The sequence below is a fragment of the Sceloporus undulatus genome, chromosome 1 (genome assembly GCF_019175285.1).
Source record: "Sceloporus undulatus isolate JIND9_A2432 ecotype Alabama chromosome 1, SceUnd_v1.1, whole genome shotgun sequence".
Lineage (NCBI taxonomy): Eukaryota > Metazoa > Chordata > Lepidosauria > Squamata > Phrynosomatidae > Sceloporus > Sceloporus undulatus.
The window spans coordinates 259,857,914-259,875,631 of NC_056522.1; the positions used below are offsets into that span (position 1 = coordinate 259,857,914).

The 17,718-nt window shown below is 39.6% G+C and overlaps 2 protein-coding genes across 6 annotated transcripts in view; one reads left to right on the forward strand and one right to left on the reverse strand.

Moving 5' to 3' along the window:
- Positions 1-5,178, forward strand: part of RIC8A (RIC8 guanine nucleotide exchange factor A) — a 36,946-nt gene extending 31,768 nt beyond the window's left edge. Inside the window, 1 exon segment of the mRNA XM_042476426.1 lies at positions 1,443-5,178. Coding sequence (XP_042332360.1) covers positions 1,443-1,563 — 121 coding nt within the window. The 3' untranslated portion in view covers positions 1,564-5,178.
- Positions 5,179-5,198: 20 nt separating this feature from the next.
- SIRT3 (sirtuin 3) lies at positions 5,199-17,718 on the reverse strand. 5 transcript variants are annotated; one of them, XM_042476449.1, is made up of 9 exons: positions 17,628-17,718; positions 17,422-17,522; positions 16,062-16,245; positions 13,231-13,431; positions 9,485-9,717; positions 9,208-9,308; positions 8,813-8,974; positions 7,166-7,375; positions 5,199-5,937 (listed from the first exon to the last, which is right to left on the reverse strand). In XM_042476449.1, the coding sequence occupies exons 2-9, from the start codon at positions 17,495-17,497 to the stop codon at positions 5,917-5,919; spliced, it is 1,188 nt and encodes a 395-aa protein (XP_042332383.1). In that variant the 5' UTR covers positions 17,498-17,522; positions 17,628-17,718; the 3' UTR covers positions 5,199-5,916. The 5 variants fall into 5 exon arrangements, with proteins under 5 accessions (XP_042332383.1, XP_042332392.1, XP_042332408.1 ...); XM_042476458.1 differs by having other exon boundaries at positions 17,619-17,705; XM_042476474.1 differs by adding an exon at positions 6,537-6,750 and having other exon boundaries at positions 17,422-17,705.

Here is a 17,718-nt window from a genome sequence, read left to right on the forward strand (position 1 = left end):
TCCATGTTTTCAGTGTCTGTTGGATGGACAGAAATGTTGGCATGAACATTAGATTAACCATGTTTCCATCACAGCTTCACTTTTCTTGCTGTTGAGACTGATCAGCAGGAATTCTAGAAACCTTTGTCAGCCAGACTGGCAAGGAAAAATTTAAGAGTAACCAAATCCTGAGTTTTCAGTGCTACTTCTTTAATAGTCCTGGCTTTGCAAATGAACTATACTAAGTCTGGAACATACCCTTACCCTTTAACAAGGTGTCCATCAGGAAACACTTTAGAAGGCTGACAGCATATGATGCTTAGGAAGGATGCCACTTTAGCTTGTGATGCATCCAGAAAGAGTGTTCTGAGCATGAAATATTGTTCTCTGCATAAATTATCAAACTCTGTGCTTAGGAAACCCCAATGATACACTCGGAACAGGCTGACTAAATGTACAGTTTTCTGTTTACTGTGGGACAAGCCAAAGCAGATTAAGATGTTTCTGTTCCAAATGAATTCATTTCTTCTTGTTCAGTAGTTTCCCCTGCAGAACATTTATGTTTGAAACATTCTAAGAAACTTTTAAAGAAACTTTCACCGACTTGTTTGCCTTTCGCTTTAATTAAAAACCTTCACATGAGTTTGTCTGTTCATAAGGCAGACCGTGGTCAGTCAGGTTCTTTCGAGGGACTGATAAGGTTGCAGGAGATGGGAAAGCTACTGATGCTCAGTAAATCTTGAAGGAGTTCCATACTTCAGTGAGATAATGTCTGATTTGTCAATACATGGGTTCTAAACATTATCTCCCCTATCTCCAGTAAAATAAATTTAGGGGCTATACAAGCCGCCCTTTCACTGGCCGGATTAGTGCCACGGCAGCTGAATGCCGTGGCCTCAATCCAGCCTCTACAGAGCGCAAAAAGGAGCCTCAAAAAAGGGCTACTTTTTGTGCCCTCTAAAGGGTGTCACAGCCGTGGCAGCACGCCTTTGTGATGCCTTTTTGGTGCTGCATCATCAAGAAGGGCATGTAGCATTGTGTCAAGGGGTGGAGCTACAGTATCCCTACCAATTGTGGAATGAATGAATGAATGAATGAATCAATAAATAAATAAATAACATAATACAATTCTAAAAAGACTATCAGTACAATACTTTAAAAAAGCAAAAAAAGAAAAGGCAATCTTCAGTGGTACAAGTATTCTTATTCAGGATGTGAGCAAAACTAGTGCCAGCACATGTAATAGTAATCCAGTATGAGAGAATGTTGAGGCTGGTTTTATACTGCCTATCTGTATGTATTAATTTGATACTGTCTCATATATATATATATATATATATATATATATATATATATCAAAGTGAACACGTATCTGATTGTGACACAGGGATACCCTTGACTGTGGTTTATCTTTGGGAACCTGTCTCCCATCAAAATGTGATTTCTCCCTCTTTCTGTTTCAGACAGCAAGTCATCCAACCAATGGGAATGGATCCAGATGGCAATTTAACCACTCTAGATGATGCTGTTGATCAGTTGGCTGAGGAGAGGTTATCATCTGACTCTGACTTGGAACTAGACTAAACGGGTTCTTTGGTTCCTCAATACCCTGGAGATTCTCAACTCTCCCTCCATAAGAGGTGTTGTATCAGAAGATCAGTCCCAAGAAAGGATTCCTAATGGGCTGGATTCTTATGCCCAAACTACTAGAACACCTGCTTCTTCTCTATCCCTGTAACCCTCCTATGAGAGCTTTTTACACCTGCTCTCTTTTCCCCCTCAGTATCCCTAAGAATTTCACAATCTGACTCATTCCATGGACTTTCCAGCATATTTTACTGGAGTGCGAAAAGGGAGTGCGAAAAGCAATCTTTCATTGTAATCCAGGGGTTTGGTAGCACATCGAGCACACTTGAGTGCATGTGTGCAGCTACTGCTATGGTATATACTGATATTTGTGTGTTTGCAGCAAGGGTATGTATTGATACTTGTGCCGAGAACATAATGTAGCAACCATGCAATGCAGTGGTATTTAAGAGAGCATGAGTATTCTAAACAGCTGTGAACATATAGTTACAAACAGTGTGACTGGGATGAGCCTGGCTTTAGGGGTTTTTTTTAAAATATGTGATATGTAAGCCTTTGTACCACTGGAGGCATGCAAATGGAACATATATGGTGATCTAAATATATTTTTAGGCAGCTTCCTTTAAGATATGTTAACAGATGACTTCAGGAAAGGACAAAATGTACATTGTGAAAATAGTGTTATTTGTGGGGCAGGTGCCAGAAGGTTTATTGGGAAAATGGTAGTGGGTGAGAGTCTGAAACATTTTTTGCTTACAGTGTCATATATGTTGATATTTCCAGATTATCTGGGGCCGAAAGGGTTCTGCTTCCTGTATAATCTGGCACTGTACTGTGTTCTTCTTTCTACCATGTTTAGTCTTCTAAACTAACATAAATTTTGTGCTCTCGAAATAAAAGGCAGAGTAGTTGCTTGACTGCACTCTTAAATACGTGCTTTAGTTCCCATACTCCCAGTGTTCTGCATTCAAAGATTGCTCTCAGGCACCTTCATCCTTGACCCTGATCTTAGACATTTCTGTATTTTAAATGGGAAACTTGCCTTCCTGCTTGTTTCCACTTTACCAACAGTTTCTGAACTTAGCACTAATGTAAATTAAAAGATTTTCACTAGAATAAAGACAACCTGCAAGTAACAGTGTGTATGCATCTGATTCTTGGGATGTTGCATCTCTGAGCAGTTAAGAGACAGACAGCTGTTTCTAGAACAGGTAAAGTACAGTGGGACCTCAGTATCCATGGACTGTAGATTATATGGCTCAGTCTTATTATAAGCATAGAGGATCCTGCCTAGTGCATGACACTGGAGACTGATTTTTCAGCTATTTCTACCTGTGAATGTGTTAAATTCTGTACACTTTAAAATGTTGGAAACTTCAGGTTGTTGACATAAACTGTCTTCACCTGGAGTATAATTGTGGCTGTTCCTGATGTGTGTTCTATCCCTTCTATATAATGCAGGTAAAAGACTTAAGACCCATTATTCATGTGTATTTCAAAACAATGAAATAACTTGATCATAAAAAGGGAGCTCTGCTGACCATCCAATCAGGGTATTCCTTTGCTGTTGCTTCCCAGCAAAGAGTATGCGGAGGCAAAATGCTTTTCAGTCTGGCAGTTCCATAGCTTCCATGACTAGAAGCCATTGATAATAATTTTGCCTTCCATATGCCATCTTAGTAGTAGTAGTAGTAGTAGTCATCGTCGTCATCGTCGTCAAATAGTGAGTTGAATAAATTTTCTGGAACAGCCAGGGGAAAACTATGGCCTTTGGGTCTCCATTTTGCAGCCCCTTAATCTTCTAGCCATTTTTTCCACAGAGACCCCCCCCCCATTTTTTTTCAAAAAGGAAAACAAATGCTGAAAAAATAAGCAAAAAACAAAACACACAGTGAAGTGACATCACTTCCAGTCACATCTGAACCTGGAGTGCCCTTGAGAATCTGATGAAAAAAAATGGCTTCGGCCCTTTCACAGAGGCCTATCTCTGGTACAGAGTAAGTAAAATGTATGTATTATGGAATTCATCTTCTAACAAGTCTGGGATTGGTAAGACAGAAATATAGCACTTTTTAAATTGTTTTTAAATTATAGAGGTGGGACAGAATTCCATAAATCTTACAACAAGCTTTTTTGTCCAACATGATAGATTGTTTAGAAGTAATAAGACATTTCAACTGTTCCCATAAACACATCTCTTCATGAATTACATGGTCTGCTGCAGTATATAGGAAAAGCATTTCTGCTCTTCACTGGGTTGATGATTCAGATGTCTTATTTGAATAGCAAACTCAAGAGCCTGCCAATCCAGTACCTGTATTTGAATAATATATTCAGATAAACAAATCTGTTCATTTGAAAGTGCAATCAGGATTTCATTGCAAAAACTTCCTTCCTGCAAATACAGGTTTAGAAAATTAATAAACAAAAACAATCTAGCTGCTTCAGGGAACTTGAAAATTGATTGATACATGCCTTCCAACTGTGGGGAACTGACAGAATTTTAATTATGGAGGGACCGGGGAATTTTAAACATGTATGGCTGTCTCTTAGTGACTGTGATTATAAGGACAATCATTCCCATTCCCATCTAGTTGGGAGATTATTAGCATGAAAAGAAAATCTGCATTTGTGTATTGAATTGAATTGTGTATTGTGTATTGATCTTTAAGCAAGATGAGAGACTGCGGGCATGCAGAAGGCTCTAGACACTTTATGACAGAACTGGAGGGTTAGTTTATGGCTGCCATCCTCTTTGTGACCGTCACATGTATTGCTCTTGTATTCTACTCAAAAACTTCCCATACATGATGGATGTTGCTCTATCTTCTTAATCAGAATGAAGGAGAAGGAGGAGGCAATTCAGACTATGAAGATCCAGCTGTTATGAGCTCCTGGGGGAAAGGAGAATATGACTGCACTCTATTTGAGAGAGCACTCTTATACCCTCTCCCAACCATGATGAGACCAGTTTCATCTCCTCATTCCCTCCCCTCCCTGCCAGTAAGCAACAGCAGTAAGGGGCCCTTCCTGAACCTTGACAGCTGCTGGGCAAGGTGGAAATGCAGACCTGAGTGTGCAGAGCTATGCTTACATATAGGATTGTGGCCAGCATATCATGCACTTCCCATCCAACTGACTCCCTTCCAACTAACTTCAGAAATAGTAAGAGCAAGTGACCAGGTCTGCATGCACCTAGTTACTTACAGCTGCTGTACAAGAGGAAGTTGGATCTGAGTCTAGTTGTTTTCTAATAGTATATCTATCCATAATGATATATAGAAATGCCAATAATAAGAGGACTATACTAGTAATTTGCAGTTTATAATACAGCACTACTGGTTTAGGAATTTTACTGTTTCCAAGGTGACTATCACAGAATATTAGAGATGGTACACCCAACACACTTTCAATATCTCAGTCTACAATTAAATAATGAAAGACGGCATCCTACAGTGTGTATCAGCCACATCTGTGTTAAAGAAATGGTGAACATATATGCCTGTCATTCATCAACCTTCATTATACTCAGAGAAATTTCACAAATGATGTGTAAAGTTGTGGGATAGGAAACAAACTTTTGTAACACATTTAGATTTAGTAAACTGAATAAATCATTAACATTCTGAACAGAGGGTTGAAAGGTGCTTTTATTCTGATTAATACTTGCTGCTGCTTGATGAATATTTTTGCCAGTTCAAAAACCATCTGCATTAACTTTAACTCGGGCAGCAATAGTTTATGTGCTATTTCTCATTAAAAATGTAAATGTACAGATATCAACTTATCTTTGCATGTTACAAAGATATACTGCAAATTAATATATATCACATTATTGTAAGACCCTGTATCCAAATTGATCTTCACAGCAACTATAGCAGCAGATGAGACTCAACAGCTGGATTCCCATCACTTTTGATGAAAATTTCAGTATCATTTCATTTTACCTGCATGATATCAAAAGCATGTAAATGTCGGGCATTCAGCAAGGCCAGATGATGAAAAGCTATTCCAGAAAAGGTTACAAGTGAAACAACAAACTATCTGTCATGCTTTATCAAGCATTCCAAGAATCCAAACAGAAAAAAGTAGAAATGGAAGAGGTAGCATCTATGTTGAACTTTCTTCTCTCTTCATCCAAGTCTCTTTTTCTGTGAAAACCAGTTCTACAACCTCATATTTGATCACCATTTGCAAATAGTCCTTTGTTGATGCTTGGAAGATATTCAAATGGCTCTCCAAATAATTCTTATTTTTTATGATCTATTAGTTTTTACTAAGAGGCGCAGCACCTTTTCCTCCAAACCTCTGCTTTCATCACATCACATGCACTGGCAAAGGTCAGAATTTCTATTTGCCTTTTGCATCCAGCTAAAATTAGAAACAACAAACATTGTTTGTTTATGAAGCTTGTTTGTTTCAAAGGCTGTCAGTTCAACTGTTGATCATTACCAAAATGAAAAAGCAACAGCAGAGATACAAAAAAATGGCAGCATCTAAAACATTTTGCCATTAACAAGACAGATACATAAAAGAAAACCACAGAATCCAGCATCATTTAAAGTAAAAAGTAGATAAAAACAAACTATTCATGTCAGCCAGAATAGGGCACAGACAGAACATGCCTGATGTACAATTCCTTGGTGCTGTGTTTCCTCAATTTTTCTACAGAGGCAAATGGGTTTTATAAATGATATTCATACACTAAAACAAAATAGGACTGCTATTATGCATATTACTTTCCTATAGGTTTCAAACGCCACTTTTTCTCAAGGGAAACACTGCCTCACGAATAAGGCAACTTGATTTACTCACTTACAGGCTAGAGCAAAATCTTTCTCGTATCACCTGGCTTAATTAGTGACTGCTATGTAAATAGCCTTTTCTATTATACTACATTAGCTTGGTAAGAATAAAAGAAACAAATGTGTCAGAAGATTGCACTTACAGCTGAAGAGTCCTATACACACCTGTACTGTTACTCTTTATAAAAAAATGACACGAAGACTCCCCTTGATTCCTTTATGTAGGAGATGTTAGTATCCACAAGGATGAATAAATACCTTAAGGCCTGTTATCTTACTGTAACCTTTCGACTTTATTTTGAACTGCTTGGTTTCTATTGTTAAATAGCCCTTATTATAAATATTTCTTGACTTAAAACGGGAAATATCAAGAGTTTCACTGTAAGACAGCAGAAGAACAGAAAAAAGATAAATTTTCACATGGATTGGATGTACTTTCTCATACACTTGGACACAGTTCCAGATTATGTGATTACATTACTACATTCACAACCATAATATATTTTAATTTTTCTAACTCTGCAGAACTACAGTTATACATGGAAGCAATAGGACATTGCCTAATCACATATTCTCCAAGTCTTTCACCCAACATTTGGATTGAAATTTACACTATGAATACTCAGAAATATAACACTGAACAATGGGGGGTACAGATTTATGAATTAATTATCTAGACTACTACATAAGGGCTGGCTATTAATTCTGTTTCTACTCATACACACTAGAGATTTTCTAAGAGAAATCATGAATTAAGAACAACACGGCAACATTTCTAAGTCAAACTTTCTTACCTTTGCTTTTTCTTTCTTGATTAGTTCTTGCAACTCTTCCTTCCAGCCCAAGAATTCCACCACTTTTTCCACTCCACTGATGACATCTCCCAGTTCAGCCACATCATTATGTTGTGGCTGGTATGCAAATGGCCCCACCAAATCACGATTGATCAGTACACGTGGAACAGAAGAACGGACTGCGCCTGCTAGACTAGCAAAAGGCTCCACCTAAAACCCAAACACCAAGAGAAAAAGGCTGCATCTGTCCCAAACCAAAAGCCACAGCACCAAATAAATTCATAGTACCTTGCTCTCTATTTATTATCAGAAAACAATGGCAAAGCTTCAGCTGCAAAACTAAAACATGGACTCTTTCTTATTACCTGCTCAAATACTTTTAAAATAACAAGGGTATATGGTACTGTATACAAACCAGCCTGCTGACATAAAGAAAGATTATGTCATGCTACTTAGAATGATATTTTTTAGATTTGTAGAGTGGTTCTTTAAAGTGCTCAAACATTATTTTAAGTTATCCTTCCAGGAATCCAGGAACGTAAGCCAACAATATTTATCCCTATATTACAGTTTAGGTAAGGCTATGCGATAATGACTGGCTTAAGAGCATCCTTAACATGAGTTTATAGCTGAACTAATAGTTGAATTCAGGTTTTACTGTCTCATACCTAATTCTCTTAACTACACATTACACCAGGCACACACTCATTTCACTCATTCCAACATAAACTAACATGCTACATGGTTCGTATTTAGGGGATCAGGGGCTGTGCAGATCTGGATCAGCCAGATTGGTGCTATAGCAACCGCACACTGCAACCCCGATCTGGCATTTGCAGGGCGCAAAAAGGTGCCGCAACAAGCAGCTCCTTTTTGTGCCCTGCAAAGGGTGCAAAAGCCATGGCACCGTGGCTTTACGGCGCTCCTTCAGTGCTACATTGTGCAGATGCAGCACTAGAGGAGGGCTGTGATGCTGCATGCCATGTGGAACAGCGTGCAACATTATGCCACCCTGGGGGCAGAGTCAGAGCATGCATCATGTGGACGTTATGCCCTGACTTTGCCCCCAAGCCAGCCTTTAAGGCCAGTCTGTACATAGCCTCAGACACTCTTATTCACCACATCTGATCCTTACTATGGATATATACAGGTACTGCACTTCCATTTTTAGCTGACAGGATCAGTTGGGAAAGCAATGCACTGGAATACAGGAAAGATGGCATATTCTGCTTTCTAGCATAATTACAGGGATAATTGTGTCCCAGAAGAAATATATCTGCATCTCCAATATTCTTAGTGTTGTGCACAATACTTGCGTAATCTGATGTCAACATTATTTCTGTAGTCACTAAGTGACTACAAAATTCATCTTTTCTAGCTCAAAACTTGTTAGATGTTATTTGTCCTTTCATTATTAGATATTCAAGAATCCTTTTTTTAAGAGTTCATAGTCCATGCTTACCAAGCTCTTTATAAACTTGTCTCACACATGTCCTAAGATGCACTGGATTTTGTTGGTTCCTGAACAGCCACCCTCTATTTCCTTTTCGATTCTCATTGATTACTCTATACTTTTCAGTGTCCCTGAACCAATCTGGCTTGACAACCCAGTTTTTATTCTCTTCCCATGCTCATGACAGTGCGGACCTCAAGAGAGGTTCCAATGATAAACAGCAGGTCTGCCATAGGAAAATCTGTCACATGCAAGAAGAACCGATGAGGGAGCTCTTCTCCAAAGAACACAATGTCCGGCTTGACTATTCCGGTGCACACGGGACATTTGGGGATCTTCTCAGCCATCACATCCCCCTAAAAGAAGGAACAGGTAACAGAATATAAAGACATATTTGATATTGTAAGTCACAATGAGACATCACAAGCTTGAAATGACACTATTTTGTACACACCAAGCTCTAATGAAACCAAACAAACCCCGTTAGAGTTTCAGAACTAGAATCCTGACATTTAAGGACAATGTTATATAATTTTGAAATATGCTTTGGATATTCCTAAAGGGGTATAGCTGTTGTACTGTCACTCACCCTGAAGTCCTCACCAGGATATGATCTTCGACAGACAGTACAAGTAGCTGTAGCAAATGTGCCATGAGCCTCAACTAATTTATCTGGAGGAATTCCAGCAACTAAAACAGAAAAGGCAGGAAGAAGATCAATTGAGTCAATTTTTTTCACCAAGCACAGTTCAGTAAAATAGATGACAACCCCAACCCCACAACCTCAGATCTCACTGCTGCAGACTGACAATGCTTCCATGCTGACTTTTTTCTAAGAGTCTAGTGTGTGTATGTCTCTAACTTACCTCTTTCCAGTCCATCAATGTTCTGGGTGTACAGACGCAGCAGGAGCCCTTTGTCAAACAAAAGTCGGAGAAAGTAGTGGGCATAATTAGGCCTATAATTGCCAGGGTACAGTTCCTTGCTTAACATGAAGAAAGGCTTAGGGTTGTGGAAAAAGTAGTTAAGCTCAAAGATGGCTTCCGGATATGGAATATTATACTGCTGCAGGTTACTGTATAGCCCACTTCCAGGGGACCTGCAGAGGAAAGAAAAGGGGAGAATAAAATGGGATGTGGAATACATTTGGAAATTAAGGTACTACAAGGTATCTTCTCTCTGTTAGTGGATGGGGTGTGTGTGTGTGTGTGTGTGAATAAATGGAATCAAGGCAAACATACCAAGGGTTATCTGCCTGCAATGGAGGTGGTGTTGCCATGGTGCTTCTCTGGAGCCATCTTGGGCCTCAATCTGCATAAGATTCCCCACTCCAATATTAAAGGACGTGAGAAAGAGTTCAGAATTAAACATGAAAATGGGAGGGATTATTGCTAACTGGCCTCTCTAGTGCAATAAATCAACACTAGATAGGGGATTTACAGATTAATTGCTAATTGTGTTACCCAAAAAGGTGGGGGGATTGGTGGGGTCCCCACCAACTGTGTCAGCTTCTCTTTTAAATGCTGGGGGAACTGGCTTAGCTCAAAGAAACATGTGAGAGGCTGGAAGACTTGAGAATCATTTCTATCTATGTATACCAATACTGAGGAAGACTGCAAGTTTGGGTAAACAAACTTTTTATTTGGAAATATGCAGGAGTGCAATCAAACAAACAATACTAATTCAGACAGACGCACCATTCAGAGCTAAACAAAGTGGAGGTATGGAAATTGTATACAGTAGTGGAGTTTTAGGGGCATAGAGGGGGTAATATTTACCTGCCCTGGAGGGGAGAAAGCAGCATGTGGCTCAGATGGGGTCTGAGGGTAACACAATGAATGGAAGAATCTCTCTGTGACATGGAGCACAGACTGGGGGCCAACTATGTGCAAGAGATAGATGCCCACTGTGTGTGAGGAGGCTAGATTTGGGACTGATATTTATATCTGAGATTCTAGCCTCAAGGGGTGTGCTATCTTGCAATGCAAGAAAGACCTGATGGTCTTCCCAGGAAGCGACAATGGAATTCCGTAACGGCTGATGGCTTTAACTTCATAGTTACAAAAGCAATTTAGGACAACCCCAAGTAGATTGGGAAGTTGACTGGGAACATGGCAGAGGGGTCAGTAGGGAGTATTGGCTTACTCATCTTGGTGCAATTAGATTAAGGACAGGTGGCTTGGAGGTGTCTCATTCAGGGGGTTGCCATGAGTCAAACTTGCAATAGTCTTGGCACAATTGTCTTTTGTTGCAAGAGCATATGCAGGAAGCCTGGGAGAGAAAGGCGTGATGAGCACATTCATTAACTTTTGTCTTGGTATTACTTGGGTCTTCCATATGTCTTTGGGTCTTTGTGTTCTTCCCAAGGAAAATTCACATGGTGTCCAAAGGTCATTTAGCATACCCAGCATACCCTGCATTATATTCAGGGCTTCCATGTTTTCCTATTTGGGGCCAAGCACAGTGCTTGGCCCCAAATATGAAAACATGGAAGCCCTGAATATAATGCAGGGTATGCTGGGTATGCTAACAACAGTTAAGCTCTGTCTGAATATAGCAGAATCAATCAGGAAGGATTTTTTTTGTAATTATGCTTAGTCATCTACACTAATGGTGTATACACACTGCACAATTATAGCAGTTTGATACCACTTGAACTACTATGGCTGTCCTATGGATTCCTGGGATTTGTAGTTTCATGAGAAATTTAGAATTTTCTGCCAAAGAGCTAACACAGTATTTCACAGGATTGCATTAGAGTGCAGTAAGAACCTCAACAAACAAATGCCAGGGTGGCAGTTAATTTGCTATTAAGCTGCTATAATTGTACAGTGTGGATATAGGCTAAAACTAAACCGAGCGAGATCCGTCATATTACCACTCTAAATAGCTTTTAAAAAGCTATAAAGATGGATCTCTTCTGGCAGGCCTTTCCTGAATAGTTCTTTGGACATCAGAAGGAAAATCTAATTGCTGACCTCTAACTACACCACAGTTATTGTATTGTTTTAAAGTATGCTTTATGTTTTAAATTCTACATTGTTTAATTGTATTTTAAGGGGTGGGTGGGTTGAGGATTCGGACTGTATATTTTAATCTTGTAAGCTGCCCCGATTGCATTTTGTAGAGAGGTGGGATATAAATAAATTTATTATTATTATTATTATTATTATTATTATTATTATTAAACTGCAACTGAGCTGCTCACTATACCTATTCCAAGTAATCTTTCCTGACCATGATAGAACGCATTCAAAGCTTAAAGGACAGCTCACCTGAAGCTGGTAACGATAGACTAGACCAGGGGTTCGCAACCTTTTTCACTCACAGAGACCTTTTTAGAATCAGTTTTTATGGTGGAGCCCCTAAGAGGCCTACCCTATGTCCCACAGACCACCTGGGAAGTGTATGCAGAGCCCTAAGGTATCCTCAGAGCACAGGTTGGGAATCGCTGGACTAGACTGATGGCTCAGCCAGCATACTGTTAATGGGAATGTATGCCTGCCATTTCAATTGCAAAACTGGGAAGAAACTTTATTTCTATAGGAGCTGGTGCAATATGTATAAGTTCTATTTTTGTATCATATCTGCTCCACAGGTTACATATTTAACACAGCACAAATCAAGACCAGGCTTAATACCTGGTTTTGATATCTGTTGTTGTTAACTGCCTTCAAGTCAACTTCAACTCATGGCGACCCCATGAATGAGACACCTCCAAGCCTTTCTATCCTCAGTTGCTCTGCTCAGATCATGGAGGCTCAGGTCCCTGGCCTCCTGGGTTGTGTCTTAACAATCTGATATGCATTCTCCCTCTCTTTCTACTGCCCTCCCAACATCGTTGTCTTTTCTAGTGAGTCATGCCCTCTCATGATGAGGCCAATGTAAAATAGCCTCAGTTTATTCATCTTGACTTCCAGTGAGAGTTCAGGCTTGATCTGTTTCATGACCCATCTGTTTGTCTTTTTGGCCATCCATGGTATCCTCAGGACTCTTCTCCAGCACCAGATTTCAAATGAGTTGATTTTCTTTCTATCAGCATTTTTCTCTGTCCAGTTATCACATCTACACATGGTGATGAGCAATACAATGGCTTGGACATTCCTAACTTTAGTGTTCAGTTTTATATCTTTGCTCTTTAGGTTCTTGTCTAGTTCTTTCATAGCTGCCTTTCTCAGTCCTGGTATTTTTCTAATTTCTTGAATACACTTTCAATTCTGATCAATTATTGAGCCATGGTATGGAAATCTTTAACTATTTCAATTTTCTCATCATATAGATTGAATTTATGTAAATCATATTTTCAGTTGTTCAGGAAAGAGGCTATGGTCAAATTAAGGGAACTGTTTCTCCCCATTAAAGAGATGGGAACAGACCTAATGCAGTACCATGCCAGGAAAGAATAAAGTTAAAAGATTCCCTACAATTTTAAAAAAAACACCATAATTAACTATTTCTGCCTATGCTCTGCTTCTCAAGGCTATTTCATGTGAATGGAGTGAAGGCTGCTGGGAAAAAAAAGATTACAGATGAAGACATAACTAGGGGGTAGGGGTGGGATAATATTTGCACAGTCAAGGGGGACAAGGCCTCCATTGCAGTTTGTTGTTACCTGAAATCTGGGATGCCACTGGGAGTGCTGAGTCCTGCTCCAGCCATCACCACTACCCTTTGGCATTCTTTCTTCTGAATTAATTCTGTCACATTTTTCAGGGTGAGCTTCTCCTTTCCACTATTATCTCCTCCTTTACCAGTTCCAAAGAACAGCATTGGAGCAGTGGATAGGGAAAATGGCCTCACTTCCTGGATCCTTCTGGCAACATGTTACCCATGCAAGAGATGACAAAGGAGTACATATCAATACCACTCACTAAAATGAAAATACTGAGGTTGGGAGAAAACTAAACACAAAAATAACTAACAGAAAAAGAATGTGTTAAATATATTAAAATTACATAGACAATGATAATCTGGATGAAATGGCCATGTTTAGACATTTTGCCACTTGCTGATTGAGTATCAGAGCCCTGGAGCAGGATGGCCACAAGAGACTTGAAAGACTTGAAAGAGAGCCCAGGGAAACATTGTGTGGTGGGATATGATGTATCTTCCCTGGCCCCCTGATAGAAATTACAGTGGAAAAATGGTTGGGATATGGTTTCGATTTCATAATTATAACAGGGGCAGCATCTCTTGTTCAATGGTGTTTTATTAAATCTGCCAGTTAATAGGTTACAGGGAAGAACATTAAATCTTGTCAAGGAAAAAGGCTTTCTGTATTTTGGGATTGTTAATCAGCCTAGAAGGCATTCTGTCCTGCTAAGGAGGACATGGTAAACCAAGCAACCACTGGGGGGAAACGTTCCCTTTGCAGCACCTTGTAGCTCTTGATAATCAGTGGAGTTTATCACACAGGAGGAATTTCTTTTAATTTTGAATGAAAAGTAAGTGGGGCCAGAACGCATTCACATAAAGTCGCTAGTTTAGCGAAATTACGTGAATGCTCATTGCATTCAAACTGGCTCCCCATCACCCAAAAATAGCATGCCATTGCCCAAATTTGCGTGTGTCAGTGTATCACGCAATAATGTGAAACCCCATGATTGTGCTCGGACTGACTTCCCATTGCCTGAATTTGTGTGTGGCGGTCTATCATGCAATAACATTAAACTCCATGATTGCGTTCAGATTGCCATTGGATTATACTTCCAATTTCCCTTGGAAACTCTAGTGTCTGTTAACCTATGCTTGACAATTGATTTGATCTCATCTAGGTCCATGGGTAAAAGACTGGAGAGTAGATAAGCCTACTGAGATGATTTTATACACCACTGCCTTCATCCAGTGTGATTCGTAGGAGTCTGACATTGTCTTGGACACCAGGGACTTGAAGTTAGGATAAGGCAATAGAGTAAGTCCAAGGCTGCCATTTCAGGGAATTTAAGACAGACTCCAAGTAAAGAGCAGATCCAGCAACACACCCATGGAGACGAACTATTAACCTAGGAAACAGAGATTGGATTCCTTTAAAACAGCTCTTATCGAGAGGAAACCAAATTGTGGCCTCCAAAAGTATCTGTGGGACAATTTTAGCTTTAAAAACCCAGATAGCTGCTGGAAGAAATTTACCACTTCTAGTAAAAAAGAAGCTCCCACTATGTGTAATGGTAGTACTGGGGCTGTCCACCATTAACTATCCTCTGATAAACTTGGAAGTGTGGCCAATTCTCAAAAGTACTTTCTGCAGAGCCTTGTCAAATCTGACACCAGCTCTGGAGGTACTTTATCCAGCCACTCTCCACAGAAACAAAGAGCCTGTGTATTTTAAATTACAATTACTTTACTATTCTCTTTCTCTAGAGTTCATAATCTCACCATTGTTTTAGAACTGGTGGTGATAATAATGGAGTTTATCAGACAAGGGAAATTGGAAGTATAATCCAAAGGCAATCCGAATGCAATCATGAGGTTTAACGTTATTGCGTGAGAGGTGATCACACGCAATTTCGGCCAATGGTAAGCTATCTTCGGGCAATGGGAAGTCAGTTTGAACGCAATTCGAATTCACATAAATTCGCTGAACAAGCAAATTCACGTGAATGTGTTCTAGCCCCACTTTCTTTTTATTCGAAATTAAGAGAAATTCCTCCCATATGATGAACTCCAGTGTCTACCTCCACACTGCAGAAATAATCCAGTTTGATACCACTTTAACTGCCATGGCTCAGTGCTATGGATTCTGGGAATTATAGTTTTGTGAGACATTTAGCCTTCTCTGTCAGAGAGTGTTGATGCCACAACAAATTACAGTTCCCAGAATTCCATAGCATTGTGCCATGGCAGCTAAAGTGGGGTCAAACTGGATTATTTCTGCAGTGTGGTTGGCAGCCAATGTCAGATTGGACAAATTACAGGATACTGAATCTGATAGTTTTTATACTAAGAAGAGACAGGATTCTGATGAGTGGACAGAAAGGGCAGAGATAAGGGAAATAACAGTTGTTGTCCGGAAGCTTAAGTCTCGGACTTTATACTTATTACTTTTTCCTAAGCAATCCCAAAAGCCTTTAGGTACACTTCAAGGCCAGAGTGATAAACCAGAGTGGTAAACATGTGTCCTCCTGCTTGTTCAGCTACAATTTCTACACCCAATGGTGAGAGATGGTATGTGTTGCAGTCCACAGTCTGAAGGGCCTGTGCCTGTCTATAATGGAGATACTTTTAAAATACTGTAACCTGTCCCAGGTCTATGGCTTGCAGAGCCCTCTGCCTGAAACTACAAACATAATGGTAGCCTAGATTATCAGAGTCATCAAGGACATTCAGTATGCAAATGGAAGTAATTAGGTAAGTCAAACAGAAGGTCACACTTATTTTGATAAGAAAGGTCTCAAAATTAAACCCACACCAGAAAGTGCACAAAAAGGGAAAATGAGTTCATACCTGACACCAGACGTGCTTGCATTTTTTTTAATGTTATCTCCTGGAATCCTGGGTTGTAATAAATATCCATTTGGAAGGCAGAAGGCAGGTCTTAATGAAACTACGAGCCTATTTTTACATGCTGTAGAATCAGAAGAGCTCCTGTAATGATGTTGTTGAGCACATATCCAGAAATACCTCCAACCTTTAAAACAAAAACCAAACCAAAACAATCACTTTCTGATGCAGCTGGTTGTTATATGAAGAATAAAAACCATTCGGTTATGTTAATTATAGCTTTATATGGGGGTTTCCCCTGAACTTAAATTATTTTTGTCTATGATGTGTTTGCCACTGTACAGCGAAAAGAGTAGGGTTTGCCGCCAAAGAGGCCCACCAATTTATGTAGGCTAAGGGAAGAGTTAAAGAGGAATACAGATTGGGAATATGATCTTACATTTTATTCTCCTTTGACTGCTGAGAGGATATTGGAATGATAAACATTTGGCATATGAAAGTGTTCTACAAATAAGGATAGATGTAATGCAGTTTCAGTTCTGAGTTGGGGGAAAGCCATGGCTCAGTGGTATACATAAGGTGTATACAGTCAGCCCTCCTTATACACAGATTTATTATACACAGATTCAAGCATACACGGTTTTAAAATGTTCCAAAAAAGTATAAATTTCAAATATCAAACCTTGATTTTCCACTTTTTATAAGGGACACCATTTTGTTCTGCCATTATATTTAATGGGACTTGAGCATACACGGATTTTGTTATACATGGTGGATCTTGGAACCAAACCCCAGCGTATAACAAGGGTCCACTGTACATTCAGTTTGTGCCATTTCTAATGGCAACAGCAGAGCCAAGAAAGACTTCTGCCTACCAGAGATCTTGAAGAGACACTGCCAGAGCAGTCACTACTTGCTATTAGGCAAGATGGACCAATGGTCTCACTCACTATAAGGTTGCCTTCACCTTTCCTCCTTGTATAACAATATAAAAATAGACTACACATAGATATGCGAGATATTTTCCATCACACTTATCTATGGTCTTCCCAGTATTTGACATGTCCTTTTTAGTTTTTAGTTAACTGATGGGCCCATACAGACAGGCCAAAATAAAGCTGCTTCAGGTCACTTTGGAGGTATGCTGTTTAAATGAAACAGTCATCTTAAGAGGCCAGAAGCTGCGTCAAAGCAGTGCTCTAGTCCTTAGGACTGGAGTATGGCTTTGGTGCGACTTCTGGCCTCTTAGTTAGGATGCATGCATCATTTAAACAGCATACCTCCAAAGTGACTCGAAGCAGCTTTATTTTGGTCTGTCTGTATGGGCTCTGACATTACTTTTCTGAATTAGTATTCTACTCACCCATTAATCTCTCAAAATTTGCAGCACGAAGTACATGTGTTCCCACAGAGACTCTGAAGTGTAATCTCCAGTTCATTTCCCCTTCACTGCCGGGTCCTCTACTAGAAATAGGAAAAGCAAGAGAAAGTCGTCTGATCTGTTTCTGTGTCTTGCCTTCTGTTGCTGGTGAAAAATAAATGGTTAGCACAGCACAGCACCTCACCCACCCCCTTGTTTTATTAGTGATGTGAATGCGGAGGGAGATTTAGAGCATAGGGCAAAACACTCTTCTGTTTGCTTTCAGTGATCTTCAGCCAG